General features: G+C 43.3%; 1 protein-coding gene across 4 annotated transcripts in view; it reads right to left on the reverse strand.

Annotated features, from left to right (window-relative positions):
- Positions 1 to 1,281: 1,281 nt before the first annotated feature.
- The window catches only part of kdm6bb (lysine (K)-specific demethylase 6B, b), a 21,719-nt gene continuing 2,580 nt past the window's right edge, over positions 1,282 to 20,420 (reverse strand). Inside the window, exons 1-21 of one of the 4 annotated variants that reach the window (XM_035178833.2) lie at positions 20,282 to 20,420; positions 17,755 to 17,811; positions 17,130 to 17,253; positions 15,820 to 15,876; positions 15,339 to 15,561; positions 14,975 to 15,220; positions 14,713 to 14,862; positions 14,352 to 14,630; positions 10,734 to 13,324; positions 10,492 to 10,618; positions 9,483 to 9,588; positions 8,711 to 8,916; positions 7,487 to 7,620; positions 7,328 to 7,396; positions 7,090 to 7,238; positions 6,226 to 6,340; positions 5,948 to 6,135; positions 5,653 to 5,794; positions 5,446 to 5,572; positions 4,728 to 4,898; positions 1,282 to 3,763 (exon numbers count right to left, since the gene is read on the reverse strand). The exon at positions 20,282 to 20,420 is cut by the window's right edge and continues 704 nt beyond it. In XM_035178833.2, coding sequence (XP_035034724.2) covers positions 3,740 to 3,763; positions 4,728 to 4,898; positions 5,446 to 5,572; positions 5,653 to 5,794; positions 5,948 to 6,135; positions 6,226 to 6,340; positions 7,090 to 7,238; positions 7,328 to 7,396; positions 7,487 to 7,620; positions 8,711 to 8,916; positions 9,483 to 9,588; positions 10,492 to 10,618; positions 10,734 to 13,324; positions 14,352 to 14,630; positions 14,713 to 14,862; positions 14,975 to 15,220; positions 15,339 to 15,561; positions 15,820 to 15,876; positions 17,130 to 17,248 — 5,223 coding nt within the window. In that variant the 5' untranslated portion in view covers positions 17,249 to 17,253; positions 17,755 to 17,811; positions 20,282 to 20,420 and the 3' untranslated portion in view covers positions 1,282 to 3,739. Of the gene's footprint in view, positions 3,764 to 4,727; positions 4,899 to 5,445; positions 5,573 to 5,652; positions 5,795 to 5,947; positions 6,136 to 6,225; positions 6,341 to 6,765; positions 6,924 to 7,089; positions 7,239 to 7,327; positions 7,397 to 7,486; positions 7,632 to 8,710; positions 8,917 to 9,482; positions 9,589 to 10,491; positions 10,619 to 10,733; positions 13,325 to 14,351; positions 14,631 to 14,712; positions 14,863 to 14,974; positions 15,221 to 15,338; positions 15,562 to 15,819; positions 15,877 to 17,129; positions 17,254 to 17,754; positions 17,812 to 20,281 lie in introns of those variants that run through there. The other 3 variants (XM_035178832.2, XR_004698438.2, XR_004698439.2) reach the window with 3 other exon arrangements.

Here is a 20,420-nt window from a genome sequence, read left to right on the forward strand (position 1 = left end):
ACCCTCTGCATGCAGGATCTGGAGAGACAAGCCTTATTGGACTTAAACAGCTTCGACTTCATCCATAGTTTATACAATGCGCTTTAGTGGTTTGTCACAACCCAGACGGTGTTATAGGTTTGCGTAGATGCTTTTGGTAAATGGTGCCATTTTGAGCGACAGTTTTTCAGAGTTTGATAAAGGCAACAAAACCCTCCAGTTGTTTTCTCCTTGTGCTCTGACAGCAATCGGTCAAACATGATTTGCTCCGCTCGGCGTTGCCTCCTGTGCTCACCGTTGAGCTCTACCACTCTGACAAGAGGGTCGACAATCTAGGCCTGCCCTGAAATCTCCTGACACTGTGACGACATGGTTGGTGGTGCTGAATGACGTGTTGAATTGGTGAAGATGAAATCATTGGTGGTGAAGCAGGTTTCTCACCCGCTTCCTCCTTAATATCTTTAGCAGGACATACTTCTGGTATTTTTTGTCCCACCTTGAAAAGGAGACTTTGTAAAAATCCTAAGTAAAACAGCTTCTTAGAATTTGGATATGTGGAGATGTAGCGCCATCCTGTGGTTGTATGCAGTCCTTATAGATAGAAATGACATGAAAACAGGCAGAAAGATAAGTAGACCGACAGATAGACAGATAGATAGATAGATAGATAGATAAATAAATAGATAAATAGACAGACAGACAGACAGACAGACAGACAGACAGACAGACAGATGTACCTACATACAATGAATGATGTGTAAACACAGATGGTTCTGTTCCCTAAACAGTTAATAACAACATGAAAAACACTTAAGTCAAAAAATAATGGCATGAAGAACCTAGGTCCAGGCACTCAAAGTGGTTTGAAAAACGTGAAAGGTCTTTGTTTCAATGGGCTTGAGGCATTGAAAAACACACATGTCGGCTTATGCCTTCATCAGGGTGTGGTGATAGCGTCATTCAACTCGGGTGAATTCTAGTTTCATGTTTATCAAGTAGTTCATGGGGCTAAATTTGGCTTTTTCACAACACCGCATGTTTTTGTCCTGTATGAGAATCAATCCGAAAATGTATATCTAAATCATTCAGCAAAGGTTTTCAAATCAAACTGTGAAAGAGAGAAAATGTTGCCCACAACCCAATGTTCTCAGAAAACGTCAGAGCAGCTCCTCTCCCTCGGGTGCTGCAGCATCTCATTTTGGACACACAGAGGGAGAGCAGACCTGGATACCTCGTTCTCAGAGAGAGGACAAACCAGTGAGACGGCACAGAGGAAATCAGCGGCAAAGACTCATTGTTGAATAATTTATCAAAACATTTTATTTTCTTGAACAACAATACAATTTAAGACAGGTCTGGCTCAGGATTTTCTTCTATGTGAGTTCTTTTTGAAAACAATAAGTGCAGCATAAAATCAAACAAAGTCAACAGGGAAAAAAAGAGAGCATCATCACATCCTTCAAATAATATTAATAATGAGGACAAGACACAGGAAAAACAAAAACCCCCGACGCCATTAAAATGTCACATCCCTAAAAGTCTCTGCAAAAGAGTCAAGAAGTACAACTACGACTAATGCTCATCATAAAACCACTAATGCTTCACAAGGTTATGAATTTCATACAATGGAAATAAAGTTAAAAAAGATCTTTTATTTATCTGTGTGATACAGTACGAAGACATCATTCCATTTCTGTTTCCAGTAAACTGTGGAAATGGTTCTAAGCACCAACTGATTGGTTTGAGCTGTATCAGTAACCTATGTTCATACATCATTATATGCTGTTTAATGAGGGGGCATTGAGGCAAGGAGGGGGTCTAGCACCATGAAAATCAAACCACCCCCCCTGATTGCACTTCCCCTATCCACACTCTGCGATCATACTACACTTTTCGAATACCTTGTAGCCCCTCACCGAGTGAAGTACCCACTGAAATGCAATAAATATATAAGAAAACAACCATGTACAGTATAAATAATGTCACAATTTACAATTTCCCATTTCTCTGTAATCCAAAAAATCAGAAGCCCACAACAAAAAGAGGTATAAAAGTGGGAAGAAACTCCCATTGCAGTAATTTCAACTGGAGTCAAACAGGGTGTATCATAATATCGCAACAACAAAAACGAGTGACTGAGGTGGACAAATCTGACCACATACAAAGTAGATTTTTGATTGAGAACAAAACTACAGAAGTCTTCTAGTAAACCTGAAAACAGATACAGTATGTACATGAAATGGTGTGCACGGACTGACTGGGGAAGGGGGCAGGATCCTCAGCGAGGTTGGCGTTAGCGGGGGATTATTTAAAACGGCTGCACAACCTAAGCTGTGAATACACTCCAGTGTGGTACGTGATGATCGTATGACATGTGGGAAGAAGCCGGAACAGTGTTTTGAAGAAGAGCTGGAACAATAACTCAGCTGATATGAGCTTATTGCAGGTATCCGTGAGTGATAATTGCAGGAGAGTAATGGCATTGGTAGATATCCTTATCAATATTGATTGTTTATGTCATTTATCTAAAGAAAAAAGATGATTTGATATATTCTTCGTAACATTGAAAGCACGCTCGTCAGCCTGTTCAAGTGTAAATCCAGCATTTTAAACCCAGTGGCAGTGCACGGAGCCGAGCATCACGGACCGACGTTTTGGGGCAGCACAGAAACGCTGCACAACCGACCCCCTGCACCTCGTCTATGCACACCACGTATCGCATAAATTCATTCACAATTTACAATTATTTATTTTCTCTGTCATCTACAAACAAGAACATAGCAACAAAAGAGGTATAAAACAGATTGTTTCCTCATTTCAAAAAATGTGTACGGCTTTCTGGGTGTATCATAGTAACAATACCAACAAAGAATTAGCTTGATTTGTGAAAAACAAAGAAAGAATAAAAAAATCCAAATTTTCCAACTAAGAATGAAACCATATTAGTCCACTGGTAAACCCGTATTTTTGAGAAACTGATAAAAGTTTTTGATTGGATTTTTGTATTTTTTATACTCACATAAAACCGTATTAGCGCACGTTTAAATCGTCTAATTACCTCTCTTCTAAATACAGTTCACAAGGCCAATGTGGTGTACTTCTAGGCTGGTAAAACTTTTAATTTTAAAGTATCCAACAAGCACCTCGAAGAATAGCACCTCGAAGAGTTTACAGACAGGAGTTACAAATGTGGAGAGTTTACCTGAATAAAGAACAAAAAACAGGAACCAATACGATGCCAAATGTGACAATCAGCTACTTCTCCTGTGAAGCGATTCCCCCTGCTGGTACAATAGAATCACAGCAAATTCATGGACATGTAGAATAACTAGATTGGTGTAAAAAAGTTCTACTGGATTTGCATAAAAGTACCTGAATTAATACACAGAACTGGCTACTTGACGCTTTTGAATCACAGCAGTGTCCGTTAAATATATCACCTGATTTTCAGTGTTAGCAGTGCTCACATTTTTTTTTTTTCTTTTTGTTGTCCACGTCGGAAAAGATTTTCATGAGAAGTACCAGTCTAGTCATTCTATTTAAAAAAAAAAACGCACGTCCAATCAGCAGCTGGTATGGGGAAGACAGTGAGCGAGAGTTGGATTGGCTGAGTATCCATACCTTATTGTGTGATGTAAACAATACTGAGTAAACGTGATTGGCTGATTCAGTGTTTGCAGGAATAGATTGCCTTTGAAGACAACATTTGTGCTGCCATTAGAGTTTTGGTTATGGCTGAAAGACGCCGTGGGAGGAGTCGTCACTTTGAAAGGGGCGATGGAGCCTGAGGAGGAAGAGAAGAGGAAGAGACAGTGCTCAGCTGATCACAGGAAAATGATGTGTGGTAATATGAACTCATCAATTAGAGGTCAATTATTAATCAATTATCAACTACTTTAAAACAGAACGGCACTCAGTAGAGCCTCTCCTTTTAATCCTACAGACGATAATCTAGTTCTTATAGTAGAAATATAAAGGAAATAAGGAAGTGGTCTGGAGGTATGCAGTCTACTAATAAAACTAAGATCCATACATTATTCCCCTTAAAAATGTATAGAGAATATAAGAATATACGCTGAATATTTCCTTTTGTCCTGAAGTTTGTATAAATGTTACAATGTGGTGAACTGTGGTGTTAAACTGAACACTAAATTGTGAACGCATTGTGCGGAAATCACCTTCCACACATTGGAAATCTGCTCTAGGAACAGCAGGTAATCCAACATAGTGAACATTTCATTTGCGTTAATGCTTTCTTGAAGTTTTATTTTGATTTATTGCAAACGCCCTCTCTCCATTGTGGAGCTTATTAGACCGAGATTCATAGAAGCTGTGAAAAGATGCAATATAAATATTTCTTGTTAGTTCTGGAAGTTAGTTTCCTGACAAAGAACTAAGAGGGTCCCTTATTGCAGCTACAGTACAAATAAATCCTAAAGTAAACTTCAGCAACAAACAAATGCATCTTAAGTGTTTATAAAAATAGATAAGGCAAGACTCATTTCTGCATTGTACTGAAATGAACTGACGTGAACTTCCTGCCTGGAAGACTGGAAATCAATATTACATTTTACAGTAAATCCTGAGGCATAATGGCTTCGGAAAATAGATGAGAACAGCATCAAGTTGATGTGAATGTTTTGCAATTAAATATCTGTGTGATGACCGTCTGTGTGTGTCATGTCTTTCTTGCCACATCTGAAGTGTTCACTGTTACTGCACGAGAAAAGTGAGAAAGTGAGACTGACCAGAGTGAAGCTGTCGTAGGTTTTCATCAGCTCCTCCATTCGATACTGCTCCAGCACCACGACTCCTGCCAGAGACGGGGTCTTAGCTCGGGCGCAGTCCTCACAGTGCACCACGTAGGTCTTCTTACTGCTGCTGTCACTCGTCACGAAGAGCAGGTCAAACACCTCCACCTGCACATCAACCCATTTGTGATGCATCGACACCACGTACAGAAACGCACAATTCCCTGTACTAGTGCAGATCCCGGTCTCAACCTGCCTGTTGGGAATGGGCTGTTTGTTTGGCCTGTGGTGATGCTGGTTGCTCCATTCTGTAAAAGTGACTCAGAACCCTGAAGCTGCAGCACCACTGCTGCACAAAGAGCTGTTCACCTGTTTATTCAAAGTTCCGAGAAGCTCAACTCAGTACGCAGAACCCTGAAGGGGAGAATCGGTTATCGTTGTCGTGAACGCGCTGTTATCGTGATTGACAATGTCACTTAGTACCAGCCGCCGCTGCTACAGAGCACTGGTCACATGTTTATTCAAAGTTTATTAAATAAAGAACACATCACGCGTCGAAATCGCACCAAATTGGACTCTGCACTTCTTTGGGCCCTAAACAATACACATGGACGTGTGAAGCCGATAAGATCAATGGTTCTCCAGTGTCCCACATTATTAGATTAGATAGATAGATGTACAGACAGTGAGAGGCCGGGGGGGAGGAGCGACTCACATCACACTCGTTGCAGTAGTATGGCGGCTCATCCTTCACGCGGCTCTGGTAAGAGATCTTCTTCCCTCCAGCCACCAGCTGGTCTCTCAGAATCTGGATGTGCTTGATGGACTGCATCAGGCAGTGTCTGAGAGAGAGAGTGGAAAGTAAATATACACACCCACACACACACACACACACACCAATAAGCACAGAGACACATCTTACTTGAGCATCTTGAACGTATCCTGATCGGTGATCTTGACGGTTCGAGCCACATTCCAGGAAACGTGGATCATGGGAACGATTGACTTAACCTTCTTCACCTTGTTCCACTCAAAGCGCTCCAGGGCGAGTTGATACTGGTACGCTGGGCGAGCAGAGAACACAAACAGTGGTGAGGCTGAACATGGGCAGCGCATTAAAAACAGCATATAATATATATAATATGAGACAAAGAGCAACAAATGGTTATATCGTTTCAAGCTGCAGTTTCAAATGAGCTATTCTTCCTTGTCCTTACAGTTGAGTGGTCCCACATTCCAGGCGATGTTGTTGCACCAGCCCACGGCCTGGACCCAGTGCACAGTCCCTGCATTGATCCACACCAGGTCGCCCGGCCTCTGGATGAAGCGGTACACCGGGATGTTGGAGCTGTAGAGGTCCTCCAGCACTGGCCACCAGGACCCTGTGAGGTAATCTACCCCGTGCCTGAGGGGAAACAGTTGGCAGCAGTGCACGTTAGCATGCCCACACGCTGAAGTTTACCACTGCATCGTTTGTTAAAGCCCCATCACTCACTTCTCACAGAATCTGTTGATGTCTTCCCAGTAATGCTCGTGGACGGCAAACCACTCACAGTCACCGGGTCCGATGTTGATGTTGACGGAGCAGAAATTGTTGTTCTCTTGGTGACCTGGTGATAAATGCAGAGTTTAGGAATTCTAAAGTTTGAAAACAGCCCTGCTTATAAAATCAGAGGATTACTATACATAAACACTAGCAACTAGAGGTAGCAAAATAACACACATTCTGTAATCAAAGTAGAAGTACAGTTAGTTGTCTTAAAGCGTACAAGTATAAAAGTACAGGCTCTTAAATTGAATCAAGTATACAAGTAACAGGTTTCCCTCTGAAGGCCATTTCTAACAGCTGTATCTGTCCAAAGCAAACTGATATAAATCAAAGACTAGTTAACTTAAACCACTCATACTTAAAATAAAATACAATATACCTGAAACAGGTTAAAGCAAAAAATGATTTGTGAACATGAAGAATGACCCAGGATGAAATTTAAACAGTTTTTAATTGAGTTTCTTAATGTGTATAAGGCAAGGTTACATCTGTTGTGCGTGACTGGCACTTCAAGGAATCGCCTCCTCTATGTTACTGTCCATTTAGAGTTGACATCTGTCTTGATGTTGGGAAGACGGCATTCGATGATGCAAAATAAAATAAAAAAAATTCCCCTCAAATGCCTTAAAACAAAATTAATGAGCCTGTTTTGAAAGTGTAAGGAGTAGAAACACAGAAATTTGTTTTAAGATGTAGAGGGTAAAAGGTTAAAATCCGCAGAATATTAAATGCTCAAGTAAAGCACAGACACCTTAAAAAAATGTATTTTTTGAAGTATTTGTACTTCACATCTCTGCAAGTTACACTTACCCGGGGTGCGGCTGCCCGGCACCTTCATGTAGAGCTGGACAGTGTTCATGCCCAGGATGGTGTGACCGACATGACTGAGCATGTTGTTGCTGGACTCCACTCTCATGAAGGACGGCAGCTTCAGCAGCTCCTGCAGCTGGGGCTTCCACCTTATTAAAGAAAAACACGAGGGACCACGTGAAACAACAATAACCTGAGGGGGCTCGTGCTCGAGCGGGCGGATTTATCATAATCTCACCTTTTAGGGTCTGAGAGATCAATATTGGTCCCGAATTTAATGATCTTTCCAGCAGTTTTCTGGTCTGAGCTGGGGGGGGGAGAACAAAGTCTCAGGTGGGTAACCTTCACACAGTAAAACAGTGAATTCAGTACATACAGATCACGGTTTGGGGCTAACCTGGGTGTGCTGGTGGGAGTTGAGGGGGGGCCTCCTTTACTGTTGGCTAACATCAGGACAGCTTTTGCGGTGGCTGCTTCGTCCGAGCTCTGCGTTTGCTCTCCTTCGTCTTCATTCTCACTCTCCTTCTCCTCCTATAACACATCTGCATGAGCTTAGCTGACAGGTTCACACCATGAACAGAGGCTAAATGCTCCAAGTTTACTTGTTTGCTTATTTTAGGCACAATGGCCATTCAACCTCTGTTTCTTTAGGTTTGGTTATGCAAGTGTCCTGTTTCCTATGCTAATCTAAGAGTGTGGTCTTAGTTTGAGAGCAGGATTTATTGATTTCACTTTCAGATTTTTGTAATGCTCTCACTCAAAAAATAATAATGAAATTGTCCTGCCGTCATTGTGGGTGCATTCGCTTGTCATCACTACACCTGGCGTCCTATTGGTTGGAGAATTTTGACAGACTGCATAAAATAATCCAAGAGCAGAGGATAAATATGAGAGCAGATGTTTCACGCATGCACAGAAGCAGTGTGAGCGCGAGGAGAAGAGCTGAAACTGGGGCATTACCAAATTCAAGTGTGAAAATATAATAATAATAATAAGGTATAATCATCAACATCATTATAAAAATGTTACTGGATAATAAAAACTGCGTTTCACCAAAATACTTTCAGACAATAAAGACAAAATAGTTTGACATGAGGTTATAGGGATAGTTAACAGAAAAAGAAAACTTCACTCATTATCTACTCATCACTATGCCAATGGAGGGATAGTGTTAGTGTGTGAAGTGTTTGAGTCCTCAAAACACTTCTGGAGTTTCAGGGGTAAACAGCGATGCAGCCAGAAGTGTTTTGTGGACTCAAACACTTCACCCACCCCTCCATCGGCTTAGTGGTGAGTAGACAATGAGTGAATTGTTATTTTTGGGTGAACCTTCCCTTTAAATGTTCTTATCAAAGCATATCAGTCCACCACCTTTAGAGTCAACACTACTTTTGCAAATATCTGTATCATTTTTCAACCCTCAACTTATTGAGATTATGGAACTGTGAAGTCAAAATTTCATGAAAATTTATGAATACCACAAATTCTTTTCAATCGCGTGTTTCTTAAGAACTCTGTTCACAGGTGTGGTTCTTGAATGTAAAGCACACTCTCCTGGTTTCAGATAAGTGTTAAAACAAGCATGTGTGTGCATACGTGTGCGATGAGGGAAAATGTCTACCTGCAAGCTCTCCTGGAAGCTGGAGGCCTGGTACTGGGCGTATTTGGCGATGGTGGTGTGTGAGCGGCTGCTTTCGCAGGGCCACGTCTGCGCCGAGCCGCTGGTATCCCAGTTCTCATCAGCGGGCTGCTGCACCTGAGTCCTCACTTCCACTGCATGTTCTGAATTGGCCTCCACAAGGGATTTGGTGGAGAACAGACCAAGGTCTACAAGAAGGAGAGAACAAGAGATGAGGCAAATTCATTCAAAGCAGCAATTCTTGATACGGCCTCCCAGTAGCCCTGTCAATGTCGAGGTTAAGCAAATGTTGTCTGAATTCAAACATGGATCATAAAGTGATGTGTTCTGTGTTTGTGACATAAGACTGGTGACAGTTTTCAAGATACAGCAGCAGTGCTCAGAACCAGCCTCTGGCACTTTTAGGCAAGTCTCTAAAATCTTTATTTGCAAAAGAAACGATGCAGCATCCACATCAAACATAGTGAGGAGGACGTGTTGTCCAAACAGCCCACATGTTTTCTATTATAGAAATATCAACATGTCTACAAAGTCTACCACTGCACATCTAAAAATAAGGATATACGCTGCATTTATTTGTGCTTTAAGAAGAAGCCCTGTTTTCACCAAACAATAAACAATGGGTCCTGATTAATAGTGATGTTTTACCTATCAACTCATTCAGGGTGATTGGAGTTTGATAAATCCTGCTGGGCTAAATAGAGAAATTGGAGTGCAGTAAATTGGCTGAGAGGAGTGTGGTGGATAAACTTACTAAGGCGGAGGGAGCCAGCCAGGCCTCTGATGACAGTGACAGCATTTTTGGGGTCAGTGCAGAACTGAAGCAGAACTGGAGAGAAGGCGTCCCTCTTGCTCTCCAACTGCAAACACATCACAGTGAACGCAGCAAAAAGGAATCAATGTATGCGTCTTAAACACAGTTGAAAAATACACACAGTTGAAAACTAAACAACATGTAGATGTGATGAAACAAGATGTGATAAGGCACTTCTCTCTGCTGCTATCGGTTCAATGATTCGCATTTAAGTGAATTCTTATCGTTATGATCGTTAAAATAGCTGGTATTCATAAAAAATAAGCATCTGGCACTCTGCTAGCAGCTCTGCTGAGTTGTCAAAACTGTAACTGTGTGGAAAAACTGTGTTTGGTCATGAGCAAAAGCATTAAACAATTAAAATGTTGGTGCTAAATTAAGAGTTCTCAAGATTAACCTGAAGGGCGGCATGAATGCCTGTACCTATTTGTATGGCAATCAATCAGCTAGTCCATCAGTCTGAATCCCAAATGTTAATTCAAGGAATCTCGATCTCTCTGTCTGTTTATCTGTGGCTCACGTAGCTCAAGAACCGCTCATCACATTTGCTCCACACTTGGCATGTTTATTATAAGGAAGGCAAATTTGGTGCAATTTGGACATGTGATGCATTCAAAAACAAGCCACCAGATCTGTGTCGTAGCGGCGGCTAGGACTCACCAACGTACTGAGTCGAGCTTCACCAAACTTTGAATTAACAGGTGAACAGCTCTTTGTGCAGCAGTGGTGACGCAGCGTCAGAGTCCTGTAGCCCGATCTTTACTTATTGCAGTTCAACTAGATCGCGTTTACAGTTTCAGAAAGAAAGCTGCAACCAGCATCGCCACAAGCCAAGCAAACAGGTTTAGAACAGGCACTGCACTAGTGCTTGCATGGTTAAAAATAAGAATTTGGGAGTCAATATTTGATGATGTTACAAGTCAGGCTGGGCTACTTTGTATGGACTCACGTAGATACTTGGTGTCGGAGGGTTGAGCTTTTCTCGAGGAATGGGCGTCTTGACGTCGATGTTGGGTTTAACGGAAAATGAGGAAAGCAGGTACGACTCCTTGAACTTCCCCTTCACCCTCGTCCCCCTGGAAAAAGACAACAGGAGCAATAAAACACATCAGTCAGCAAGACACCTACCTCTGAAATTTCCCATCACAATCCCCGCCAGGCGAGGAGCATCTTTTTTTTCCAAGCACTTACTTGCAGGATCTGATCACTTCTGTGGCCGTGTTGTCGATGTTGATCTTGGAAAGTGGGACTCTTTGCTCCTCCACTTCTGATATGTTGAACGTTTGTCTCCCAGCGATCTCCACTTTGATCAGCAGGATCTTCAGCTCCTTACATAAGCCCATGGACAGCGCTTTCAGTTTCAGTGGATCGACTGGCGCTAATGAGCGGGGAGGTTTGCTCGCCGGTGTTGAGACACACAGTTTGGATGGATTGATTGTTAAAGTTGATGCTGGGTTTGGAGCTTTTGTTTGTGTGTTTCTAGCTGCGGATGATTTCTGGTTTTCTAACTCAGTGACCACTTCCTTCTTCTCCTCTCTTTCTACCTTGATTTCAGCGTTCCCGGTGTCTTCTTTCTCTCTCCGGATGTCCTTGCCACGTGGGGATTGATTTTCCTGAAAAACCTGGCCTTTCCTACTATCTTTGAGAGGTCTGGATGAACCTCTGGAGATGGCTCTCTCCGAGGATGAAACACCCCTCTCTTCCGAATCCTTAACTTCATTCACTTTGTTTTTGGGACCGATGACACTGCTTTCCTTTGTCTTTATCTTAATCTTGATCTCTTCTTCTACTCCTCCGTCCCTATCTTTTTGTTTTCTTTTTCTGTCTGCACATCTGTGTCCGGGCTCCGTGCTGTGTCCTCTCTCTTCCTTGGTGGAAACAGTGAGGAGGCTGGTGAGAGAGGCTGTGTCTGTGGTGGTCACTCTCAGCTCTGCACTCAGTGACCCGTCTAGAAGAGATGAGTCAATTCTCTCAGGGAGGATCTCGGTATTTTTACCTTCTTGTTTTACTTTCACAACAGTCTCAGGCTCCTGCACTGGGGCGTCGGCGACAGGTTCAGTTCTCAGTTCTGTCGGACTGTGGGATTTCCCAAGCGAGCCTGAGGTAGCGTGCGTCGGTGATTTAATATGAGCAGGTTTGGAGGACGCTGTGGGATCGGACTTGGGGGAGAAATCGTGATGCTCCTGGCAGTGTATATCTGGCCCAAGCTCAAGAGAAGAGGAGTACTTCACCCCTCTTGCAGTGCTGTCTGGAGGGCCACCAAATGGGCCGCCTCGACACGAGACCCTCTGGCCCCCTAGGAAGGTGGCCAGGCTCTTGAAGACGTCGTCCAGCCCTGCTTTGTGGTGGCAAAGCTCACGGAGAAGAGAGCCAGATGTTTCCCCACTGCTGTCCACGTCTTCTTTTGATTGTTCCTCGGCCACTTGTTCGGTGGAACGAGGCGGATCACAGTATTCAGACCTGTCGCTGTTGTCAGCTCGTAAACTTTCACAAGGCTCCTTTTCCATATCGTCAGAGCTGTCGTTGTCCACAGGGGGAGGAGAGAAGCACTGAGTAGGGCTGGGCTGGAGGACAGGTCGACTTATCACTCCCTTTCCTAACTCGTCCTCATCCTCTTCCACACTCGACACTGGAGAGCCCTGCCAGCTCAGAACAGGAGGAGTGTTCGCAAGGTTGTCTCCTATTTCCCTCAAATGTCCCATCACCGCCACGGGCTGGAGGTCTGGGGCATTGAGAACACCTCCCTGCTCTGCGCTCACGGAACATGCTGCACTGAGAGGTGCTAAGGCTTTAAACAAAAGTGAATGGAGTGTATCGTCTGGCTTTCCTCTTGGTCTGCCGTCTGAGTGCGATGAGACAATGGAGGGCTTCCTGCTGGTCTGTTTGGCGCTGGTTTTCCTGGGGGATGTCATTGGTAGATTCTTGACAGGGGGTTTCTGGGGACGGCTGTTCTTTTTGGACATTTTGTGGTTTCCAGATTTTGAGGGCAGCTGTTGTGAAGTGCATTTAGGATGAGGAGTATTTGCAAACGGCCTGTGTGTCCCCTCCGCTCGTTCACTCCTCGCCCTGTGCTTGTGTTTGAGTGTCGACTGGCTTTGACTCTCTGGGGTCAGAGTCTCCATCCTACTCACTTTGCCCTCTGCCGAAGCAGAGATGGAGGTGGACATGTCCCTCGCCATGATTTTCAAGCCTAACTTTCCCTCCATTTTAACTGCTTTATCTCTTTTCCTTTTCCGCTCGCCCAGCCTTTTCTCCTCTTTTTTCTTCCGCCGTTTTCTTTCATCGCCTTTTCTGCTCGTCTTAAGAATATCCCCTTTTCTCTCTTTCTTCCCCAGCTTATCTTTTTGTTTGCACTCAGGTTTTGCGTGTTGCTCCAGCTCCTTGTCAAGCTTGTTTGCTCTCGATCTGCTGTGGGGGAGCTGTCGTGAGCAGAGCGGCTGTGAACTCTTTCTGTACTTGACGTCTGAAAACCTGGATTTTGGACCGCTGTGGGATGTGAGAGATGTGGTGGATGTCAGGCCAGGTCTGGTTGTGTGAGGGGGGCTTCCATGGAGTCTCTGCTCTCCACTGAGGCCGGGACTACACTGACGAAGGATTGAAGGATCTTTTCTGCCGATGGGCCCCGTGTATGAAGAGGGACTGGAGAGAGCACGTGGACTGCTGGCAGTGGACCCTCCATCTTTAGGGCTGCAGAGGAGGGACGAATAAGGGGAGTCTGCACCAGAAGAATGGGCGAGAGCTGGATCCCTTAAAATGCTTCTTTGATGAGTGCGTTGAGGTTCCTGCAGAGTTAATATTATATCCATTTAGACTGTGGTTCAGGTAAACATCTCTCCATGGGCCATATTGACACAGTGGCCATTTTCCTCGGACATCATTGTGGGAAGCTGTGATCCAGGTTTATAAACCATATAAACACAGAGAGTGTTTTCATTTCACTGCTTCCCAACTGATCAGCTACTGAATAGATAATGGATAGTTAATATCCGTTAGGACATAAGAGCATGTTTCAGGGTCAAAGAACATATTTGATGTCTCATTAGCTGCCATTGGACAACAGCTAGCATTTAACCACTTCCTAGCCATGAGGGCTTTTTTATGCTGAAATATCAATGCACATCTTGGACACAATTATTTAAGACTGGAAGAAAAATGTATGTAAGCAAGCTAGCAATGTAACATTAAGTGCAACTGTGTCTTTTGACCTGACCTCAGAAATATTCAGGTTAAATCAGTAGCGTTATGTCACATTCTGCTCACTGGAACATATTCCTGTGTAATGTTCACACTGTTTCTATCAACAGTTTGTTTCAGGCACCTTAGCATTGGATTGAGATTGAGCATCTAGCGTTAGATTACAAGCTTGATTCCAGTGCATTTTACTTCCGGGCTTAAATCACTGTGTCCCAGAGGTGCATCGATATATTTTAGGATCAAAAATTGGCTTTCCCTCTGTATGAAATAATATCCCTCAGGATTTTTCGTCTTTTCAGTACCTGATCAGTTAGGGACCTGTGAAATGAAAACAGTTTGTTATATTCTTTGTGTTTAAATGACTTATAACCTAGGATCACAGCAGTACAACATTATTCTGTTAATAGTTTGAGCCGAGTGTGATGTCAGAGGAAAATGGCTGCTGTGTGAATCTGTTGTGTTAAATCATAATGTTATGCTGACATTAATATCTGAAAATTAAAAATAGAATAGAACATTTGAAACTCAAAAAACATTGATTCAGATGTAAAATAAAGCCCATTCTGAAGGGTAACTGAAAACTGTGTTCATGCTGTTTCAGGGTTTATTTCTTACTGTGCTTTGTTTGTGGTGATGGCTCCGGGAGTCCTCTGGAGGGTGAAGCGGCGGGTTGTGCTGTGGAGCTCTGGGATGGCCTGTGTGCCGTTGGTAGTGGTAATGATGGTTTTGGTGGCTGTAAGGCACACGGGTGTGGTCTGCTGGTGAAGACAGGATTTTCCGCTCGACCTTCCCTCTGCTTCCGTGATGTGGCGGTCTGCTGCCACAACTCTGGTTTAGAGCTGCCGGGTTACTGTTACTGAAGCCATGTCCTCCAGCTCGAAGTTTAGAGGTTTCCTGGATGGTAGAAATCAAACATCATCCACATTTCTGCTCATCTGTAATCTTTTAGCAGTCATCCACAGATGATAGAACCGACCTGTTGCTGTGTTGCTGAGGTCCTGTGGTCAGAGTGGTGGCAAGGACCCGCCCTGTCGTTGGGAGGCTTCCAGTCATCTTGGTGACGGTGGTGGTGGCGAGGCGGTGAGGGGGCCAGTAAAGGTAAATGTCTTGATCCAGGATGAGATGACTGAACAGAGAAGCATAGGTATCCTGTAATACTAGACGGGGTTATACCAATGGGTGGTGCTGTTGCACAGAAATAAAATGTCATGTTGTTGTACTAAGTCAAGAAACTTTACCTGATCAGGACCAGAGTCCCTCCTCCTCTTAGCAGGACACTCTTCCCTTGGAGATAAAGGGTGAGGCGGGGGTGGACTGTGCTGGTGTAATTGGTCTCGCCGCTGATGGTGGGCCGGTCGTTTCCAGGGCCCCGGTCTGTTGTTCATCATCCTGCCTGGGAAGCTCTTGCGACAGTCTGAGGGGGCCCATCTCTCTGGGGGAGACTGGAGCTCTCTGTTGTTGCGATGAAGACGAGGACTCCCATGCTAACATGCAACCACAATCAGAAAGTCAAAAAAGTCAAACGATGACACGCTTTTGCAGCTCCAACAACAATTTCAACACCTTTTGAAGGTAATATCGTTCCTGATCAGCAGGGCTCACCACAGAGCTGCTGACGTTATTGTCCCAGGTTGCGTAGCGCTCTCCGGCTGCGGTTGGATAACCATTGTTGTTGGCAGCTCGGTTGTGGTGGAATGAGCGCGAGGAGTTGTGATGCCAGTTCTGGGCCTCAAACGGCGGCTCTTTACCGTCCCATAGACGTGGATGCTGCCTGTGCCCCTTTGAGATACCTTTGTCCTGAACATGGTTGACTGTTCTCTCCCCCCTATGAGGAACACCGAATAAACTTAAGCAGCAAGTACTTAAAATAATGGTGCCACAGCCCAAACGGAACTTCATACATCAAGGGAATATGTCTATCAAGTTTGGTACTCCTCTGTTGCTCAAATGGCTCAAGGGAAGATAACTTCTCAAAAGCTGCACGAGCCATCCAAGTTTCAATGTCATATGTAATTAACATACATAACTTTAAAATTAGAGAAAGATTATAAAAAAACTATTGTGAATTAATTGTTTCACTCACCTGTCATAGAGACGAGTTGATGGTGGATGATGTGATTGAGTGCGCCCTCCTTGGCATCTGTAATATTGAAAGTTGATGTGATGATGTCAGAAAATCTGAGAGCCTTCTTGCTACGCATCGGGCAACAAGTCCAACTTGCTTCCTCCCTGTTGATTTCTCTTTTGTGCTAACTCAAGTGTAACTCAGTGGTGACGTGGGACTTTGGCCAGGATCATTTCTTTTAACGGGAGCTCTCATGAGCCGTGATAGACATCAAACTGTGAAGGAGAAATCTCCGTCTGACTCGATTGTCTCAACAACCGCTCACCAAATTGAGTTTGCGTGTGTATTTCCGAGGGACAGAGGAAGCACAGTGTCGACTTGTTGAGGTTTCTCTATGAGTGGCTCTTCAGAGAAACTGTAAACGGCTCTTATCCTTACTATAGTAACCACACTTTCTTTTCAACTGAGACATAACCGAATAAACCTCTTTGACCACAGAGAATTAGCATACTCAATGTGACTCGACTGAAGTTTTTAAATGGTAATTGACATTAGTTCATTTCCTCTACTTTAAATACAGTATATCGTGTATATTATACAAGTATATTCTATATTAATGTCTAATTAGACATTTAACCGACCTATAGCGCATGTACATGTCAGAGCTATGTGCAACGTTTTTTTCCAAAATGAAATTTAGAGTTTAGAGTTTAGTGTCTCTTTGAGAGTCACAATTGTTTATATTCCCAAAAGCCACAACCTGACACACATTCTTTGCAGTTGTCACAATGGTTAAAGCCTCCACCTGCTGCCAGAGAAATGTTACGTTGAGGTTTTTCTCTCAGCTGCACTTTGAAAAACGTTATGGTTACGTTCACCACACTCGTGCTTGTTTAAACTGCACAGACGGGTTCACGCTACAGCTGAAGTAAGAGCTCATCACATTTTCAGTTAATCAGCCCGGAACGTGAAGTGGTGCTTATCTTAAATCAACCCAGACAACAAAGGCTGGAGTCCCACCTGCTGAAATGACCCTCGCTGGGGCAGTTCATCCTCACTTTCACTGAGCTTAATTTGTTTTCAGGAAGGCTCCAGCCATCCCCCCAAGTGAAGTTTACTGTCGTCTTTTAGTCAGTTTTAGTTGATCTTCACAACATAAGAACATAATCCATGATCAGTAAAGAAAGATAAAATACAAAAGAGGCTATTTTCAGTGCATCTGAAACATATTTGTGCCCCATGTGAATGGGCTGCTGTACTTTGAGAAATAAAAGGCGACACTCTGTGGAAAAACACTTGTACATATGTTGATGGTGCTGCTGACTGACCTGTTTGTGTGGCTCCAGAGTTGAGTGTTCACTGGAGCCCATTGTCCTCTGTTAGGACCTCCAGCTGGATAGGAGTCCCATGTGTTACGGCCAGAGTACAGCTCTGCTGGGTGATACATGCAGCCTGAAACACAGACGGGGGTTTCATGTGTATGATGTTGTGTTTTTAATAAATAAGCAGATACAATCTCATCCATAGTAAGTCTGAGAAGTAGTTGTGGAACTCTTTAGTTCGTAATTCTTACACTTACACAATGTGTGATAACATTAAGTAGTAGTTTTAGTTTCTGAATTAAAACTCTTCAACTCGCTGACTTATTCTATAAGGGAAGAAAGCCCTTAAGTGGAGGAATCCCTTATCATCTAAAGTAAAATACTTCAGTATAAATTACAGTATCAGATGAACAGTACAGTAAAACACAACATGGTGAAACTCATGCAGGCTTATATTTGGGATTTGAGGACATGTCAGTAGTTAAAAACAATTATCTATGTACATCTTTATTTCACTGATACTGTAAAGTACTATTGTGGTGCACATAGTGTATGTTTGCATTTAAATAGACAGACACACACACACACCCACACACGTGCACAAAGAGAGACAGACATGTTGTGTAGTTACCAGTCTTGGTCTGTGTTTGGGAGGCCCTCCACTTCACACCTGAGAGGAAAAACGGGCCTGTGGACAAGACACATGGTTGAGAGATATATTCTGTCCATAGAGAGAGAGAGACAGAGAGATAGAGACAGAGAGAGAGAGAGACAGATGAACACGACATGTATTTAAACATGTCTTCACGATAACTTCTTTTGTTCTGGCTTACATCGTAGTCGGTCTGTGATTGACATCAGCACCAGAGTGTCACTTATTTGTGTATCTATATAGAAAATTCGATTTTCCTGGTGCTGTATTTTCCGCTGCACTGTATCTGCTCAGAGGTCCTATCATCAGTCAGCCAGAGCTGCATTGTGCATTTAGTCTCTCTCTAATCCCCGCTTCCCAGCAGCCACCACAGCCAGTGGCCATTCAGTGATGAAAACACATGGCAGGAAAGACGAGGGACTGAGGCAACATCCCTTTAACAAGAAAGTAAAAGAAATCATGGCAGGGAGGGCTCCTATAGAATTGATCTTTCCACATGAGCCCTGATTTCTTCGTTCTCAGAGAGAGTTGGTTTTTCAAACCAACATCTTCTCCATGTTTATTCCTTTTACTGGCTTCCAGTAAAGAAACTTCCAGAGGCACAGTGAGCTCCACAACTTCCCACTGAGAACTGCACTACCATATCAGGTCAGGTGTTCAGGTCAGGCTGATTGTGTCTCTGCAGAAATGTTGTGTTGTTCTCACTAAAGTTTTCATTTTTATTTATCTTCCCTTTGTTGAAAACAGAATTGTCTCTTCAACCTCTCCAGTCTCTTTCTGTCTCTATTGCTGCTGCCAAACACTTCAGCACTGAGTTTGAGATCAGTGTTCCACGCTGAAGGGAGCCCTGCTGCTCTATGATAGGCTGCACCTCTACGTGCATTCTTTTGACTACTTCCCCCAGTGATACACGTTTTTTCATTCACTCTGCAAATTAGTTCCATTAAGGCAGGACTTATAGTTGTGCATCAATAACCTCTGTGTGAGTGAATGAGCCACATGTAAGTGAGCAGCCTCCGTGAGCATCCATCTCCAACCAGTTGCTAGAGCAACTGAAGCCAGACAGTTCTTACTGCCGTGGCTTTAGGCTCTTTGGAGTCAGCTGCATGGAGATTTATTTTTAGAGCAGGAAGAAGACATGACATCCTGCATGTACATGCAATGTTCACTACTACGTAGGGTCAAGTGAAATTAGGACTCTCCCCTCACATAGAGCACAGTATTCCATCAGCTGCTATATGAAGATTTACAATAGATTTGAAAAATGTCTGGTAATTTGTTGTGTTCCATTAAATGTGCTTCTACATGTGAAAGGTTTAATCTTCCAATACAATCTTTATCATTACCTCTGCCAAGGAGGTTAGGTTTTCTCCCATCGGTTTGTTTCTTTGTAAGCAATATTATGCAAAAACTATTGGGCAGATTGCCACAGAATTGGTAGAAAAATGCAATATGGGTCAGAGAAGGTTCCACTGAATTTTGGTGCGGATCCAGCACAGGATTTCTTTTGATTAAAAAAAATCGTGGATGTTTAAGGGGACCTTTATTCATGATTGTGTGAAAATTGTTGCAGATCCAAATAAAAATGTGGATCTATAGGGAATTAAATGTGGTTTCATACACTCTACTGAGAACCATTCTAGATGTAGAATACTTTGCTTTGCTCAGGATCCTGGATGGATCAATTTATTCTTCCCAGTTTGGATTTGTGTCCCAAAATGGCAGCTTATGTTTCTATCACATCACTGTCAATCATCTGCTGTGTGACAGTCATTGTCATTTAATTCATGCAAACAAAAAAAAAACTTCTTTCTCAATTCCTTTTTTTTTGGAACAGCCAAGAAAGGACACACCTCACCATGCTTTTAACCCAGAGCTCTGTAGCACTGAGGAACATCACACACACACACACACACACAGCAGATATAGACCATCTGATGCAGACCCTCCCTGTTGCACACACACACTTTTGTTAGACTGCACCACAGGGGAGCTGTCAGTCACCAGCAGCTTACATCTCACTCTATACACAACAATGGCTCAGACGCTCCAATGTTTAACCCGTCTGTGAAGGGGTCATTTGCAACATCTGGAATTCAGCGGAGAGGTACGATGATGTCATGTGCACAAGGGTTTCGGTTGTTTCTGTTTCTGTGGGCTTTGTGTCTCTCCTTCACAGTGAGATAAGCTTAGAAATGTGCAGAGTTGTGATGTAAAGCAGCATGAGGGGACTTTTTTAAAGATACTACAGTTCTGTTTCTGGCTTGCATACTAATACGTGTGTGGGTGTGTGGTCCAGGTATTACTTATGTTGTGGGGACCTAAATCTGTTTTGAAAGTCACAGTTTGGGGACTTGTCTTCCAAATGGGGACACAAATCAAGTCCCCATAATCATTCAACTTTAAGGTAAAGACATGTTTTAATATAATGTCCTCTGAAGTCATAGACACTTCAGCGGACATATTATGTGTGTGTGTGTGTCTGTGTTTGTTTAACCATTCTTACCTTGCAACGAGTGCTGAGAGTGTGTGTGCGTGTGTGGGGGGGGAGTCAGACTCTCTGGGCCAAATTCAACAACGCTGTCAGTCAGGAATAGAAAAGACAGCAGACCCGCGCAATCTCCGATCCCTTTAAATAGACATTC

Source organism: Hippoglossus stenolepis, chromosome 15 (assembly GCF_022539355.2).
Source record: "Hippoglossus stenolepis isolate QCI-W04-F060 chromosome 15, HSTE1.2, whole genome shotgun sequence".
NCBI lineage: Eukaryota > Metazoa > Chordata > Actinopteri > Pleuronectiformes > Pleuronectidae > Hippoglossus > Hippoglossus stenolepis.